At 36.8% G+C, this 18,781-nt stretch overlaps 1 protein-coding gene and 1 long non-coding RNA gene across 6 annotated transcripts in view; both read left to right on the forward strand.

Moving 5' to 3' along the window:
- The window catches only part of RALGPS2 (Ral GEF with PH domain and SH3 binding motif 2), a 159,525-nt gene that overhangs the window by 36,404 nt on the left and 104,340 nt on the right, over positions 1-18,781 (forward strand). For all 5 annotated transcript variants that reach the window (XM_042229400.1, XM_060396637.1, XM_015099335.3 and 2 more), the window contains 3 exons: positions 4,656-4,800; positions 10,488-10,592; positions 11,853-11,903. In XM_042229400.1, the coding sequence (XP_042085334.1) occupies positions 4,744-4,800; positions 10,488-10,592; positions 11,853-11,903 (213 nt within the window). In that variant the 5' untranslated portion in view covers positions 4,656-4,743. The remainder of the gene's footprint in view (positions 1-4,655; positions 4,801-10,487; positions 10,593-11,852; positions 11,904-18,781) is intronic.
- On the forward strand, positions 11,926-17,349 carry LOC132657521 (uncharacterized). Its single transcript, XR_009595858.1, has 2 exons — positions 11,926-13,258; positions 13,596-17,349. It is a non-coding gene; the product is annotated as an uncharacterized LOC132657521 (long non-coding RNA).

Here is an 18,781-nt window from a genome sequence, read left to right on the forward strand (position 1 = left end):
CATTGATTCATGTTTCACAGATAGGTGCTTAAGTTAGGCAGTTAAGGTCAGTATTGTGTTTATGTGCCTGAGTGCAAAGATGAAAAATCATGGTTTTTCTGTTGTGTTTTGTTTTCAATATGGGTCCTTGACATCAAGAAGCTCAAAGTTCATTATGGAGAGATACATCAATCAGTGAGAAAATAGAGCAATAGAATTTTGACAAAAGAGCAGTGGAAGCATAAAGGAAGGAGACTGATGGCCTCTTTGTGGGAGGCATTGGGGAGCTCATACAACCCTGGATGGATGTATATCGCAACCTCTTTCTTTTTATTTCTTTTGTAATAACTTGAACTTGTTATAAACAAAAACCCAAAGATAATCTTGTTTTGTGCTCTAGTAGAAATGATTTGAAGAGGCAACCACATTCTTTACTAAACTTCTCTCAAAATGGCTCAGTATCAGTCATGTCGAAGACAAAATTGTCTTTTTTTGTTACTCATCAGTGTTTTTTGATGGCTGTAATTATTGAAACAAAGTATTGGGGGATTTGGGACTAATCTCTAATTTTCTTAAATAAAAAAGAAGGCGCTGAAAGTTTAGCTGTCATACATGCTGAAAGTGCTGTGATATACAGGCCATTCAAGCCTTGTGCCTTCCATGTAAACTAAAGTGTGTGTCGCTCAGTCGTGTCCAACCCTTTGCAGCCCCATGGACTGCAGCCCACCAGGCTCCTCTGTCCATGGGATTTTCCAGGCAAGAGTACTGGAGTGGGTTGTCATGCCCTCCTCATTGTCATATAAAATGTGTCTTTAATATTTATTTAAAAATAAATTTTAAAGGAAAGCAAGTGCTATGACGTCTTATAAATATTGAGTTTCTATTATGGTGTTTTAATTTCACCATATTGCTTTTTTTTCTTATGAAATTTATATGATCATGACAAGATTTAGGTTCTGTGGTTGAAATTGTCATTTCTATTTTCATATTTTTCCTTATAATTGTCTATTTGAATTTTTTAATGTGATTATGTACAAAGGCATTAAGGTCACTTTTGGTTTTCACTGTTGTAAATAGTGTTTGTTTGAATAACTTTTAATCTATGTAGTTTTTTCTTCTTCTCCAGAGTTTTAGTGAGATTAATTTTTGTTACTGAGCATTTAAGCCAGCATGTATAAGCGTATCAATTCTGTATTATCTGAATGTTTCCAAAGAAATTGCGCTAATGAATTGCATTTCACTATTTTCCTTATAGTTGCTTAACTCTTCTAAAGTATATTTTGTAAAATTACTAAGTGTTTTTAACATAATATTCCTAGTGATGATAGCATAAATTATTTTAGAAAACAATACATAACTGGTATTATGATAGGAGATTAATTAGTGAGAAGTTGTCACTTTAACTTTACCCTCTTGGTATTTTTGTTTTGAATAAAACAATTTTCTCTCCTAAAAAAATAAAATGAAAAGTATTGGGCTTCTTGATGGAGATACTATTGAGAAGGTGAAGGGTTAGGAGACTGAATGATTTTGCCTCTTATTTAATAATCTGGTTTGGGCTTCCCTAGTGGCTCAGCTAGGTAAGAAACCACCTTCAATGTGGGAGACCTAGGTTCGATCTCTGGGTGGGAAGATCCCCTGGAGAAGGGAACAGCTACCCACTCCAGTATTGTGGCCTGGAGAATTCCATGGACTGTATAGTCCCTGGAGTCGCAGAGTTGGACACGACTGAGCGCCTCCACTTTCTTTTTTTTCTTTCTTTCTTGTGACCTCAAGCAAGGAGCTAAATCTGCATATTTCAGGTTTTGTATTTGAGGATTATATTGCTTGGAAAGAAGCAGTATTGATGTTTGGGGATTATATTGAAGCACTATGCCTGTCTGGAGATTTAAACCCTTCTATAGAAGTTTCAGAAGAGAATAGTAGGAAATAATTTAACTAAGAAAAGCACTTCTGTGATGTTGGTGTTTACTGTGAATGATTGTGCTGTTTATACATAGTACTGGGAAAAGTAAATAATATTAAAGCATGTATTTGTCTTATCCAATTTGAACATTTTTGTGTGCAAAGCACAGAAATGTATTGAGGCACATGTTGTAAAAATTAACCCATGCCTGTTTCTTGGGGCTTGCAGTGTTTTTATGGTATTGTATGAGGCTTTGTTGTACTTGAACGCTGTTAAATTCTATTGACGTGTAGTACATTTGTACGTGATTATTAGAATAAGACTTTCATTAAGGTATGCTTGCTGCCTTTCATTTCACATAATGGTTTTAAATATGACAGCTTTCATTAGGATATTTGAATTACTTTTTAATTAAATGCAGGCAGAGAGAGTGATTCTTTACTCTCAATAGTTCACAAATGTATTAGTGTTTACTCCTGGTATATTACCTGCTTTTTAGTAAATATTAACCATGCTGCTGCTGCTGCTAAGTTGCTTCAGACATGTCCGACTCTGTGCGACCCCATAGATGGCAGCCTACCAGGCTCCTCTGTCTACAGGATTCTCTAGGCAAGAGTACTGGAGTGGGTTGCCATTTCCTTCTCTGAATATTAACCATAAAATTAATTTATTTGGTATGTAAATTAGACTAAGGATACATTTCTTTTAACGATTTGATGAATTTTTCTTAACACTAGGGGGCACTCTTGATCTATGAATTGGTATCTAAATTAATCAGGTGCAGAATGTGGAATGAAGTTAAAATTGTTTGAAAACATTTCATTGTAAACTGAATATTGCCTTCAGAAAGAATTTGAATTATCAAGTTCATTTTGCATAGTAGCATAAATATAAATGATTCTTAGTAAGATTCTTAAGAATAAACAAAGTTTATAAAATGAAATACTGTAGATTGGAGTACATTAAAGTATTTATGTGCTCTGTTCCTTTTCACATTGGTTTTCCAAATGATTATTTTAAAAATCATTGTTCCTAATATATTTGTAATTAAAAAAATTCTATCACAGTGTTTTGCGCGTAGCAGGTAGTTAGGATATATCTGAAGAAATGAAGATAAATTTAGGATGTGACTAAAGTCTGCCACCATTAGTAAAAATTTTTAAGCATTTGGAAACCAGCAGCGTGTTTTTGCTACATCTGGGAAACATAGTTTAGGCATTCTCATTCATTGTTTCTGCCATCAGGATATTGCTGATGCCCACCAACAAGTGTTTTGTCGGAGGAATATTCCTAAGATTTTTTTTTTTTAATTAGAAGATTCTCTTGAATTTAAGCTTCGTGTGGATTCAGTAGCGAGTAGGCAGAACGTGCATTATTATAACAGCACTCTTCACGTGTGTCAGCACTGTTTTAGGTGCTTTGCATGTATTAATCTCTCATCACCACTCTGTGAAGTAGGTACTTCTGTCTCTGTTTTATAGGTAAGGAGATTGGGCACAGAAAAGGTAAACAGTTCACTGGGTTTAAACTTAGGCAGTTCTGTCCTGTAGTTTGTGCTTCTAAATCACTGCCATACATTGCTTTTCCAGAGAGAGGAAACTTAGCATTTCAAGCGAATTAGTATTTCAAGCTCTGGTTAAGTGGGTATAATTTTATAATGTACAGCATAGGGAATGTAGTCAGTAATATTGTTAACAACTCTGTGTGGTGACAGATGGTTACGAGCCTTATTGTGATGGTCATTGTAATGTGTAAAAATATCAAATCCCTATGTTATATAGCTGAAACTAATAATGTAAGTCAATTATACTTCAGTAAAAATAGATACAGTTTTAAATACCTAATTGATAGATACTTATCATTTCTCTTCTGGAAAATATCATAGAAATTTAAAGTTTGAAAAGGGCCTTACTCTGTTTAGAGGAAGAAATTGCCTCCGAGATAGATAGTTACCAATATACCCATCTAGGAGGCAGTTTCTTTGTGGCAAGGGATTAGAATCACAAGTAAACATTTTGAGTTTAAGTAAAGTAGAAAAAATATGGTAATGTGGAAAAAATATTTGACAAGAATTTCAGATGGCTTGAATTTTATTCTTGACTCCTCATTTACCAGCCTGTGTCCTCAGAGACAGTGTCTGTGTTATGAGTATAATGAAATCCTCCTTAATTAGCCTTATCGTCATTGTGAAGATCAGTGAGATAATGGATTGAGACTATTCAATAAGCTTTAAAGCCCTATGCAAATAAATATATATATCATATATTGTGTTATTTTTATAACATGTGATATCTTTATAAATAATAATTTGTTTTTAATTATTTATGATATCTTTGTCAACTATCAACTTATAAACTTTGTAACTGTAGACTTTCAGCAATGCTAAACTTACTCATTATGGTTGATTTAGGGATGTCATTTAGATCTCTAAGACATTATTTTGTTAGGCCATGTGTTACTTTGCAAGATTTTTTTTACACTTTTTATTTTCTTAAAGCAAACACTTAAATTTTTTTTCTAACAATAAATGAAAAGTTATATGTTTGTTTTGCAAATAAAGAACATAACAGTAGCATGTATTGAACATATGTGTTGAAAGTAGCATAATAGGATTGTCCTCAGACTGGATTTACTGATTTAACTGAAATGAAAAACAGAATTTGGTAAACTGGAAGTATTTTATGTGGGGGCATGATGAGAGGTATGGATTTGTTTTCTTAAACTTCCAATAAGATGCACTGTTAAAGTTTTCTGTTAATTTTTTTTGCAGGAATAATAATGTATTTGTGGCCTTGGACGTGAAGCAGTCAGCCTTCTGTTGCTACTAAATAGCGTCAGGGACTGATGTTGTGGGAAGCATGGACCTAATGAACGGGCAGGCAAGCAATGTTAATATTGCTGCGACTGCTTCTGAGGTAAGACATTTAAGAAGTTTAGTTGTAAAATTTCTTACCTGGCATTCTAATTTTTTTTTTAAGCATTATGGTTGGTTACAGATTTTAAATCATAGCTTGAGAAAAGGGTTACAGGCTTTTCAGTTTTTTTAAATGCTATTTTAATTGTACCATCCATGTATTCATTATACATTTTAGGAGTTAATCCCTACCTACTTAATATAATTGACAGATAATGATTACTTAAAACTCTTTTTTAGTTTTAGTTTTGAAGGATGCATCAGATTTCTTCTTAAGGCATTTTCACATTATATGAACCTTGAGGGCAGTAGAACAAGTGGGGCAAAGAATGGCCATGTTGACACTCAGATCCCTTGGTTCCAAGCCTGCTGAAGGAGCCTGGAGAACCGTTAGGCTGCAGTGCTGAAAGGGCTCTTCTGGTGATGTAGCTCACACTGTTGGAGATGGAGATGAAGACTGAACTAGATGCTCATCTCTGGTTAATGGATTATGATTTTATTTTTGCTGCACGCCCCCCCCCTTTTTTTGCTTTGTCTGTAGATCTAGGGTACTTGCCTGCTTTCCTTAATACTTTCAGCATCTAGCTTCTGTATTTCCCCTTTATTTCATCCTTACCATAGAGGATGAGAAAATAATGTTTGATGCTTTTACCCCTTGACTTCAGAGTTCCTTGGTAATTTCAGCTTCATTTTGCCCAAGCCAATTTACGTAGGCCGTGCTGTTGTTAGAATATTCTCAGTCAGCAGTTTCAATTATTTTTCCTATGTAGATTATTTCCATATTTTTTAGCTCTGGCTTCTGTTACAAATTTTATTAAGCATTTATGATGGACCAGGCATTTTACTTATAATATGAACAAAATCAGTTTACTTGTTTCTCTTTTGCTGTACTACTTGTAAAAAAAAAAATAGCTCACTCCCCTTCTCTGACTTCCATCAGTAACTTCCATCAGTAACATCACTATTTCCTTAGCATCTAAGTTCAGTTCTATAGATTTTGCATTAACCTGCTTCTCCTTTGCTCAGCACAACCATTTTCACATCACAACAGGGAGAGTCCACGAGCAGAACATAAGTTGGAATCCTCTGTAACGTAATCATCGAGTAACATCTTGGGTTCTGCCCACACTCTAGTGGAGAGGATCACACAGGCCAGTGACCACCAAGAGACAGAATGCCTGGCAGCTGGCTTAGAGCCTGGCCACCACAGCTTATCTCTGAGAGCCAGTCCTGTTCTCCTTGTTTCTACTAGAAGCATCTTGGTTTGGTCAGTTATTATTTCTTGTCTAAAATATTGTAGAGGCCTTTTATTTTGATCTTGCACTTCTGTTCTCTGCTGTTTTTGGTCCATTTGACTATAACTCAATTTTAATATTCTTAAAATACAGTTGTTATACTTTATTGTATTCCCAAACTGTCTGTGGTTCCTCGTTTTACCTACTAACTAAATACCCATGACATTCAGCCCTGCATTTAGGACTTTTCTCAAAATGGGCTTGAATTTTCTTTCTAATGGATTTAACTGCCACTGATTCTCTACTTGAAATTTGTATTCTAATGAAAGAATACTACATCTTGCTGATGTTTAAACCCTCAGCTTTTTCTATTTTAAATGCTATACTTTCATGAAAGTTTTCTTCTGATTCCCTAAACAGGAGCTTTCTTCTTTCTGAAGCTATTACTTAAAAAAAATTTTTTAATCATTTTTTCCATAAATTTGTATATAGCTTTTATTTCTCCTTGAGGCATGGATTAAATATATTTATAAATATGTCTATATTGGTATCTTTATAATCATATTTCTTAACTTTGTTAAATGTATGTGGGTATATGATGGTATATTTATGACTTTGTGTCCTGAAATATATGAGATAATATTATAGGAAACAGTACAGAATTATTTGTTAAATAAAACAGATCATTTCACTTGTATAAAAAATTATGTTGGCTTTTCTAAAAGTAGGTGAATTCCATGAGACCTCAGAGTAGTATAATTCAGTATGTGAGAAGTGAGGGTAGAAAGTCTGCCTTTTAAATTGTCTTCCTGCTATGTCAAGAAAATAAAATTAAAAATACATATTTTTCTACTTTCTCCTAAAATAAAGATGTATTAACATATCAAAATGCAAGCTTCTCAGAAATGCGGCACCCTTACCCTTCTATCTACCTTTTAGACCTAACCTGTGCTTAAGCGTCTGGTATCAGTAGAGGGGTGGTGAACTTTTTTCACACATTTAGAAGTGTCAGTAGTTATTTAGCCTTTCAATGGATAAAGAATGACTACTGTGAACTTAGTGTACATTATGTCTCAGTACTGCTTAGCTTCTTATCAATACCAGCCTGTTTGTTGCCAGTGGGGAAGCAGGTAGAAACACATCACTCATAATTTTTAAGCCCCTGCTAATGGTTTGTAAGAAGGAAAGGAAAATGATTATTCGTGTTGATAAGATAAGCATTAAGATAATGGCACCCATTCCAGTACTCTTGCCTGGAAAATCCTGTGGATGGAGGAGCCTGGAAGGCTGCAGTCCATGGGGTCGCTGAGGGTTGGACACGACTGAGCGACTTCACTTTCACTTTTCACTTTCATGCATTGGAGAAGGAAAGGGCAACCCACTTCAGTGTTCTTGCCTGGAGAATCCCAGGGATGGGGGAGCCTTTTGGGCTGCCGTCTGTGGGGTCGCACAGAGCCGGACACAACTGAAGTGACTTAGCAGCAGCAAGATTGCCACTATGATCTGCTCACTTCTTTTGAATGAGTTAGAAACTTGGGGAAAATTGCCAAGTTATATTTAAAATGGGTGTCTTTACCTGACAGAATATATTTATTATTTGGTAGTTACTGGATTAGTATATACTCTTTAACTGATGTCTGTTTGAATTATTGACATGAATAAATTTCTGTGTTAGTCTTGGAATATAAAATAACATTGTTATAAAATAACATTGTTGACATATTGAAAGCTAGTCATAGTTACAGAGAGCAAACACATGGAATAAGATAAATATGTGAAATCCATTTATGAGACTTTGGGTTTCTGCTCAGACACATAAAGAGCTTGGAATTCATGACTCCTGTCCTCACAGCTTGAAAAAAGCTGGACAATCTGAAAACCCCAGTTCTCTGTTGGAGAACTGATGTCACAGAGCAAATTGACAAGTGGTGCCCTGAGAACTGGAGAGAGAAGCAAATAGAGAGAATCACTGTTTACCAAGAGCAGAAATTGCTGGAGTCGGGAAAAGGCAGGAACACTTACTGTAGTTGACAAGCTGCTAGAGGCTCTGTGTGGACTAGCTTGAGAGTTAACATCTCCTGGGAGCTTAGTTTTAGGCCTCCCACCCCACTTTTGTGAATTTACCTCCAGGAGCTCCACCAAATTTTCACAGTGAAGATCATAGAAAAATCCCTCATACTTCCAGCTGGAGGAGGGGAAGTAACCATTTTGAAATATACTAGGGGGAAGTAATCATCCTGAAATATGCCCAGCATGTTCTTTTCTCCACCTGTCCTCAGGGGAGACTTTACCAGATCCTAACCTACCTGGGGAAAGAGAAACACCCAATTCTGAGCCCTCCAGCCTTCCTGTCTTACTTTCTAAGGGGAGTCTGGGGTACTGAGAATCACCTAAGGTCACAGCCCAAGTGCACAGCCTCACCAAAGTAACAGACTGCAGGGCGGTGGAACATATCTCCTCTTCCTACTGCCCATACCTTAACACCACATCAGCAGGGGTCCTGTGTGATAATAAAGGATCACAGCCTAAAAAACTGCAAGGCACATATGTTATATAAGGAGTTTCTAGGGAAACCCAGAGACAAAAACAAGGACACTACAGGAAAGTGAAGACACCTCTAGCCACAACAAACAGTAACTCCTATCTAAATAAACATAAACTCTTACATTAAAGGCCTGTTTACCTCAGTTTCTGTTACCTACTAAGTCACATCTGACTTTCAACAAATATTAAGACATGCTGAAAGGTAACCAGAAAAACTTAGATTGAAGAAGCAAAGCAAACAATGCAGTAAGAAACTCTAGATATGGCAAGAGATTTTGGAATTAACAGGCTGGGAATTAAAATAACTATGATTAGTAATGTTAAGAGCTCTAATGGAAAAAAATGGACAACATGCAGGAATAGATGGGTAATATAAGCAGGAATATTGAAACTCTAAGAATCAAAAGGAAATGCTGGAAATCAAAAACGTTGTACCAGAAATGAAGATGACTTTGATTGACTCACCAGTAGACTGATGACCAGCAGACACCTAAGGGAAGACATCAGTGAACCTGAAGACATGTCAGTAGACTCTTCCCAAGCTGAAGTGCAATGAGAAAAATCGAATGAGGAAAACGGAACTCAATATTCAAGAATGGTGGGGCCAGTGACAAAGGTGTCGTGTGCACATAATGGAACATCAGAGGAGGAGAAAGAAGAAGGAGCAGAAGAAGTATTTTAAGTAATAATGGTGCAGAATTTCTCAAAATTAATGAGAGATCCCTTCCTTTGTAATGATTTCGATATTTAGTTGCTACTGAAAGGGTAGCAGAGTCTGACAGGACTGAGCAACTGAACTGAACTGAAAGGGAAGGAAAAAGTAAAAATGAAACATAATGACAAGTGCTCAAAACTGATGTATAATAGCTGTTAGTCTGACATACATATTATACCTCTGTAATTGAAACTTTGGTTAATTTTTTGTGCCATTGACTGTAGCCTGATATTCTACCACCATTTAACAGAACGTGATCTGAATGTTCTTACAGTGCCTTTTCTTTGATTTCAGTCAAGGATTTGCAAAATGCATATTTATTTTGTTGTACAGATGAAGTGGAAATTTAACAGAAATAAGGTCTTCAGAGCCAAAAGCCACCTTCTGTTCTACATATGGCAACAGCAAATTAAAATTAAGCAGTAACCTTAAAGCAGAAAACACTTAAATATGTACTGTAATAGGAAGGGCAGTATCAATTGTACTATCACAGACAGACATTCACTTGACAGATAAGACTGGGTTACTTAGTTAATGGAATTTTAAATGTTCTCCTGTTATGTTGGGAAAATAATTTATCTTTTTCTTAATAAACAGTTTTAAAAATTATAGATGAGTATATCCTCCCCTCCCCCCGCCTTTTTTAAAAATCTCATTTGAAAATCATTGAACTTGTTAAAATCTTTCATTTCTATTGGAAATGATAGGAGGTTCAGGTGAGGAAACTGACGTATAGGAAAATGACTTACTCGCAAACATAAAACTCTAAAGTTGAGGTTAAATTTAGGAACTGACTCATTTGAAAAGACCCGGATGCTGTGAAAGATTGAAGGCAGGAGGAGAAGGGAACAACACAGGATGAGGTGGTTGGATGGCATCACCAACTCAATGGACATGAGTTTGAGCAAGCTCTGGGAGTTGATGATGGACAGGGAAGCCTGGCGTGGTACAGTCCATGGGGTCGCAAAGAGCAGGACAGAACTGAGAGACTGAATTGACTGACTAAGGTTAAATTTTACATTGCCCAACCCTTTTTCTAGTGCTCTTCCAACTAAGCAGTCTGTTCCAACTAACTTTTCTAGAATTTGTTAACTCAGTTTTCTTAGCTTCCTCAGTTTTAAAGCCAGTCTACTTTCCATGATATTGACTGCAAGACAGTTTTTCAGTGGCTTCATTTTTTTTTTAATTTAACAGAAAAGTAGCAGTTCTGAATCATTAAGTGACAAAGGTTCTGAGTTGAAGAAAAGTTTTGATGCTGTGGTATTTGATGTCCTTAAGGTTACACCAGAAGAATATGCGGTAAGTCTTCCACCTCTCGTTCTCCAGTTTTTGCACATAATTTGCATATGGGTACTATTCAATTAGAATTTGTAGGCCCAACAGAGATGTTTAAAAAAAAAAAGCAAAACTGGATCTGGGAATCAGTGAGGAGAGTAGCACAACAATGGAGCAAGCAGAGGAATGAAATGGGGAAGGTGGAAAAAAATCCACCGATACTTTTAGAGAAGCTTTCTAGGTTACACTATCAACTTGAGAAGTAATAGTAAGTATTTACCTTTATGATAATTGCTTTCGTCTCTACCTACACCTCCTCCTCAAGCTAAATGTACTTTACTGACATAGGTAGGAAAGAAGTACTTTTACGTAAATTAAAAAATTAAAGTTGAAGGCATTATTGCATTGTCATGAAGGATACTTAGAAAAACATAATTCTTAACCGACAAGTGTTCATTTATTTATGTTATCTTTTTCCTTTAGCTTGTTAGCAGAATATACTGATTTCCTGATATTGAACTACTCTTACATTCCAGGAATAAACTTTAGTATATTGCTAGATTTTGTTTTATATCTATAGTCACAAGAGAGATAGGTCCATAATCCATGTGAAGACTTTGAATATGAGTTGCCGCTAGTGTAGAGTTACTTTCTGTAAATTGGGAAAAAATACCCTTGTATGATTATCACATTTTATATTACTGTTTGAGTAGATATGATTTAATAGTCACAGCAACACCACTGCTTTATAAACCAGTAGATCCAATTTTTGTTTTTTATTTTGATTTAGTGTATGTATTTGGCTTCCTTAGTGGCTCAGGTGGTAAAGAATCTGCCTGCAATACAGGAGACTCGTGTTCAGTCCCTGGGTCGGGAAGATCCCATGGAGAAGGGAATGGCAACCCACTCCAGTATTCTTGACTGGGAAATCCCATGAATAGAGGAGCCTGTTGGGCAATAGTCCTTAGGGTCGAAAAGAGTCAAACACTACTGAATAGCTAACACACACAATGTACAACCATGTTTAAGCTTTTAAAATTATTTGTTTATTTTGTAACTTTACCTTACTTGTCTCACAGGAAAATATAAAAAGGCATGAGATAAATAGAAATAATTTTATATTATGGTGTAAGGACTAAATTTTCATTTTTTTAAGCCCTTATAAAATTGGGACTTTTTTCTAGTAAAGATTTGAGTACAGACTAATAATTTTAATTTCAGATATATGTCATATTATGGCATTCCAAAGAAGAAATTCTAAAAATTTTTTACTTTTTATTTCAGGGTCAGATAACACTAATGGATGTCCCAGTATTTAAAGCCATTCAACCGGATGTGAGTAGTTTTAAGAACTTCCCTTTAAATATGCAAAATGGTGAATTATATCTCAAATTGAGAAGTTTTAGAAATGAAAAATTACACTTCATTTTAATTTTTAAATGTTTAATGCCTTTGGCGTTATTCATAGGCTTTGGAAACTTGTGGCATTCATAGCTATACACTGTTGAGTCATAGATGAGACTGAGTCATTTTGGTTGAGTTGGCTTCATCACTTTACTGAAGGGGGCGTAGCTTGGGCAGGTTGGATGATCTGCCTGAGGCTTTGAATCTTTTTAATGGGATAATGGGAGTAAGCTACTGGGTTTCACAGCTCACTTCAGTAATCATTTCCCTTGTACCTTAATTTTATAACTTTATAATATGACTGTGTGTTGACACTTTAGCGAGAAGAGAGAGAAGGAAGGCATTTTTTGTTTTATTAAGAAGAAGGAGACTATTACACATCTACCCACTGTAAGCTGTTTATTACACTGTGTGCATATGTATGTTCCTATCGTTGTCACAACCTGAATATGGTAGCGTCTATTTTACTGATGAGAAAACAGCATGACAGTTGTTCCTGACTACAGCTTAGTATTAGAACTGGTTTTCAGACTCTAAAAATTGATGCTTTTTCCACTCTTATCAGGTAAGAATATACATATGACTTTGTATCCCCAAAGTAAGTAATAGATAATACTGATATATTCAGTACCTTAAGACAGATATATTTTTAGTTCTTTCAGAACAAAATATAGTGAATTTGTTATAGTATTTTCAGGTCAACTATAGCATAGCTGTTAGAGAAAACATCTGTATCTTCAGTGACATAGACAGTCCTGGGTTTTTCAAGTCGCTTAATGTCTGAATATCTCAAGTTTGTCACTTACAGAATGAAAGCGTGGGCCTAAATGACCTCTGAGTCTTTGTTATATCTACAATTTTATTTTATTTTTCCCTTTCTCCCTATACCGTGGATGGAGGGCACTCTGAAACCATTAGTTTAGCAACAGAGGAAGCAGAACAATCTAGTCTATAAAGAAGACACACAGAGAAAAATAGCTTTTGTGTTTAAATAATAGTAACTGAAATATTCATTTCCTCACATCCTTGAACAAAGCAAACTAAGTTCTTCATAAAAAGTGCAACGGTTTGTCCTAAAGTTTAGTCATCTTCTCTTTTCGTGCATGCTCAGGCACTTTAGTCATGTGTAACTATTTGTAACCCTATGGACAGTTGCCCGCCAGGCTCCTCTGTCCATGGGATTCTCCAGGCAAGGATACTGAAGAGTGGGTTGCCGTGCCCTCCGTCAGGGAATCTTCCCAACCCAGGGATCGAACCCACATCTTCTATGTCTCCTGCATTGGCAGGTGGGTTCTTCACCACTAGTGCTACCTCTTCTCTTTAGACATATTTTTTTTTCCTTTCGAATAAACTGTAATTACTATATTTATAGAAGTTTCAGATGAGATTAGTGCCATCCAGTAGAAATATGTGAACCATTTATATAACTTCACATTTTCTACAAAATAAAAAGAAACAAGTAAAATTAATTTTAATAATTGTATTTAACTGCAGCATCCAAAATATTATCACTTCAGCCTGTAATCAGTATAAAAATTGAGGTTTTTACTCTCTTTTTTCTGTGCTAAGACTCTGAGACTCAGTGTATATTGTACAATTACAGCACATCTTGCCACATTGCAGGTGCTCCATAGCCATTTGTGGCAAGGCGTTGAACACTGATGATCTAGCAGGGACCGCGTATGGACATAACCTTCAAGTCAATGGGGATTTCTTGTGAACTTCCTAGAAGTGAACCTTAACCATTCCCTTGACCCCACTTCCTGATCTGATTTAACACTGATCCTGTTGTTTTTTGTTTTTTTTTTTTGCCTAAATCTCTTATTTATCCATTCTCCCTCTACTCTGAATACCCTAATCAAATACACCATGGTAACTCATCTGAATTGTTGCATTGCCCTCTTACCTGATCTGTCCACATCCATCCTGACCCTTCTAAACTTTGTGTACCCAGTAGCCAAGGTCATCTTTCAACATGTAAATCTGCTTTCATGATTCTTCTGCTTAGAATGCTTCAGTGGCTTCCTGTCGCTCTGAAGGTAAAGACACATTGTCCTAATATTGTCTACAAATCTCTTCTAAGTTTTGCCTCTTGCTACCTACTCCAACCTCATCTTCCACCTTTTCTACCTCTTTCTGGTCTAGCTACAGTGGCCTTTTAGCCCCTCTCACCACTGAGCCTGTGTGCATCCTAGTTAACTCCTAATCATCTTTCACTTCTCAAGTCAAGTTTGACTTTCTCAGATGAACTTTTTTCTCTTCATACAGGCTCTCCTAGCACTTCCTACTACTTCACTGGACTTTTAAGTTGCAGTTTTACATTTATGGATTGTGGTTCAATAAGTATTTACTGAGTGTCTGTTCTATGTCAGATGCTGGTTTATAGCAGTGAAGAGACCAAAACTCCTGCCCTTGTGCATCTTACATTTGAGTAAAGTGAGCTAGTAGTGTGTCATGGAAAGTGTCAGCCAGCCAGAAGAGGACAGGGCGTGAGGGCCGTGAGAGCTGTGATTTAGCAAGGGTGATCAGAAAGGCTTCACTGCAAAGGTGCCATCTGAGAAGGACCTGAACGAGATGAGAGAGCAGGCCATGCATCTGTTTAGGGGGGAGAGTGTTCCAGGCAGACAGAACAGCGCCGATGAATAGTGCCGTAAGTTTCTTTCTTAGTTCTTTTGGGAACAAAATAGAGTGTATTTGGTGTAGTATATGCAAGTCTACAACGGCCCTGAATACTTTTCCTTATACCTTTATTTTGTGACTTTATAATGTGACTGTGTTGTATCTTAGAGACAAGAAAAAATCAAGGAAGACATTTTTTTAAAAGAATTAGACTAACATTTATTATGCATCTGCCCACTGTAAACTATTTATTATGCTCACATAAGGGAAAAGATTACTGGAGTGAGGTGTGAAGCCCAGGGCAAAGGCCAGTGAGCTCAGTGAGTAAGTGTGGGAGTCTAGTAGAAGGTGAGAGGGCCAGATGGCACGGGACCTGGAGAACCATTACTCTGAAAAAGATCAGAAGCTATGGAGGGGTTTTGAGCAAATGAGTGACATTTTCTGATTTGGGTTTTAAGTAGCTCTTCCTGACTACTGACCAGGGTATGTGGGGAAGCAAGCATGGGGGTGGGGAGGAGCAGGTACCAAGGACTGAATCGAGGAGACCAGGTGAGCGAGGAAGGTGACTTGGGTCAGGGTGTGAAGGGAGGCGGTGGTGAGAAGTTGTCAGGCACTGTATGCTAAAGAGGAGTCAAGGACGATGGCAAGATTTTTGACCTGACACCTGATTTCCTCCATAGCCTTTGAGATGGAAAATGGTTAGTATTGTGTTCATAGCTCCTGGGACTGCCATTTATAGAGAACAGAATATGCAGTGTAGTCTGTGGAGAAAGGCCAGAGGAGCAGATTTTGAAGGAAGAGCTTGAGTTTGGCTTTGGACATGTTTAGTTTTACGTGTGTGTTGGACAGCCAAAGAGAATGTTGAGTTAGGTAATATATACTGTATTTTATGTATCTACATATCTATATCTCTCTATATATATATTCCACCCCCACCACCCCCACCAGTTTAAGCTGGAAATGTAAGTTTGGGAGTTGTCAGTGTAGAGATATTTAAAGCATGGGTGAAATTACCAAGAGTGAATATACTTGGAGAAAAGAAGGAACCTATTTAGTGTTGAGGAGGAGCTAGCAAAAGAAACTTGAGATGCAGCACCCTGTGATTTAGGAGGAAAACTAGGTTAGTGTGAAATTCAGTGAACCAAGTGAAGGACGTATTTTTAAGAAGGAAGGAGTGATCCGGTGTAAAGTGATGTTAATCCTGGGCTTATATGTTTATTGCTTGCTACTTCCACTAGGTTTTAAGCTACATGAGGACACTTAGGACAGACACTTTTACTATTTTATCTGGCATGTAGTAGGAACTCAGTATTTAGAATGAGAAAATGAACAGTGTTTAGTAAGTGTTTGTCCAATGAGAGAATGTTGTTTGTTTGTTTTTCCAAAATTGAAGCAGTAACTCTTGGAAGAAGCAGTGTAGCACGAAAATATTCTTGTCATGTATCCATCTCATATAATCTTCAAGATTACATTAACTCTGGCAGCATCAATAGGACTTTGTCACCTGGCAGAAAAATGTCTTCTGATTTATCCTGGGATATTTAAGACATGTAATAAAATGTAAAGTGTAACAAGATGAAATTCTGTGTACCTACCTAGCCCAGTACTGTTGAAGCCCTCTGTGTCCTTCCATATTCGCCTGTCTTCCCTCCTCCCACCAGAGGAACCACTATCCAGTATTGATCATTGATCTGTATTATTCCTGTGCATTTAGTTATCGATTTTCTATGTGTATGTTCTCCCTTAACAATATTTGCTTTTGCAGGTTTCAGGGTTTTTATGTATGGTACCCTGTGATTTTCTTTTTTGTCTACTTATGTCCAACATTGTTGACCAGCATCCATGTTTATACTCTGGTGCATTAACAACTGAGTTGTAGCACATTAACAACCTTAAGTTTATTAAATACTGCCAAATTGTTTTCCATATTGTTTGTACAGATATTATTTGTTTATTATGTAAAACTCTTGCTGTTGATAACTTCAACAAAAGATTTTTTTAAGTCATGATGTTGTCCAGTCTAATGTATTAGTCTCATTTATTAGCATAAAATGAAGTCTTTCTTACTATGTAGTCAGAATATTAACTTGACTACCAAGTGAATTATTTTTGTTAAATCCAGATTTAACTTCAGATATGAAAAAACAGTGGTTATCACTGAACAAATAAATTTATCTTCATGTTTCTGTCCATTATACTAATGTTCAAGTATCTATAATTTTATATAAGGCTTTAAAAACTATATATATATGTAATATATAAAATGAAACTATTTAAAAGATCGTTAGTTACACTAAAACTGTTTTAGTCTAAACTCAGTATTCTGTGTATATATCCACATATAACTATTTCAGGTGATGATTTATTCACATTTTCTGAAATAAAATGTTCTAAATTTGAGTTTTGAAGAATATCGATTCTGAATCCAGCTATGTGGTTTAGTGATTAGATTTGCAAGTTGGTGATTGAACCACACAGGTCTCAGTTTTCTGCAAATGAGGCAATTTCTGAGTTACTTGAAACTTATATATTTCACATTAATTCTGTTCCCTAAGTAGATCATTGCCATTCTTACCAGTTTGTGGAATTCTGTATTCCCAAGTCTTTTTTTATCATGCAGAATTTATTTAAACTTTTGTCCCTAAACTTGTTCTTGACTTGTAGAAAGAAAGTCCAGTTGTTTTCTCAGAATAAAGCTGTTTATCTGCCTGTCTGCTGCACTGTCTACCTCAGAATTGCTCAGGAAAAAAAAGAAAAACTCCAAGCCTTTTGTTTCCCTCTGAAAACTATTAGCCTGATGTTTGAGATGTCAAAAATTATTTTTTATTATATAGAGACTATCCTTAGTCATCAGTAAAACACTGGCTGAAGAAATCTGGTCTTTAAGTAAGCAGATCTGAGTCAGACTTAATGCTCAGTCTGGTTTTTCTCCAACTTGTATCACACTTGAAATGGCTTGAAAGTGAAGGAAGACAAACGAACAGATTTTGCCACTTTGTTTTTTTCGTTTTATAATAGAGAATAATGGGAGAAAAACATGTTTACCAATGAAAAGAATTTAATGGTAAAGGCAAGTTCAATAATTTTCCAAACTACTTAATAGAATTACACAGAAAAAATGTTCGCTCTGGTTTTAAAGCTGTCTGTCTGAGGTTTGCACCATCTGTCTATCCATTTTTAGTACCAGTCAGAAACCTGCGAGTCATTCTTTTCTCCCTCTGTCCTCTTTCCTCTGTTCTTTAGTATCTCCAGTTGATTTCATTTCCCAAATAACTTTTCTCCCCTTCTGCTTCCCTGTGCTTCCCTGTCAATGCTGAAGGACATTTTTTAAACGAGCGCAGTATTTTTACAGGGCTGCAGCTCATTGGCTCAGAGAGTATGAACGTTCCCTAGCGCCTGTTTGTTGGACCTGAGACAGGTTTCATCTCAGTCTGTTACCTGTATTTACTGGTGGATCCTCCTTTATGTGGACACTGCCCTGACGTCCCTGTAGCTGCTGCTGCCAAGTCGCTTCAGTCGTGTCCCAGCCCACCAGGCTCTCCTGTCCCTGGGATTCTCCAGGCAAGAACTCTGGAGTGGGTTGCCACGTCCTTCTCCAATGCATGAAAGTGAAAAGTGAAAGTGAAGTCGCTCCGTCGTGTCCGACTCTTAGCGACCCCATGGACTGCAGCCCACCAGGCTCCTCCATCCATGGGATTTTCCAGGCAAGAGTACTGGAGTGGGGTGCCATTGCCTTCTCCGTCCCTGTAGCTAGTGCTACAGAAATCCCTTGCCCTGATGTTCCTATAGCTTGTGCTACAGAAATCCTAAGAATCTTCATTTGCCCCCTGGCCCAAGCAGCAAGGCCAAATTTGGAAGCTTCTGTGAATGGTGGTTACTCTCACACAAAACTCGGCTTTTCATTCTTCTCCCCTTCCTCCTTATAAGTAGCCATTCCTTAGTGATAGGCATGGGAGGGAGACACAGTGATATATGGTTGCTGACACTGCAGTTACACTGATTACAAGGAAGGACAAAAGCTGGTAGTTCTGTTAATACATCCTTACAATTCTTAACTATCAGAGTTGCTCACTGTCTTTTTGTTCTAGTTATTCTTTAAATTAGGCCAGTTGGGGGGTAAATGGGCTTCCCTGATAGCTCAGTTGGTAAAGAATCCACCTGTAATGCAGGAGACCCCAGTTCGATCCCTG

Source organism: Ovis aries, chromosome 12, assembly GCF_016772045.2.
Source record: "Ovis aries strain OAR_USU_Benz2616 breed Rambouillet chromosome 12, ARS-UI_Ramb_v3.0, whole genome shotgun sequence".
Taxonomy (NCBI): domain Eukaryota; kingdom Metazoa; phylum Chordata; class Mammalia; order Artiodactyla; family Bovidae; genus Ovis; species Ovis aries.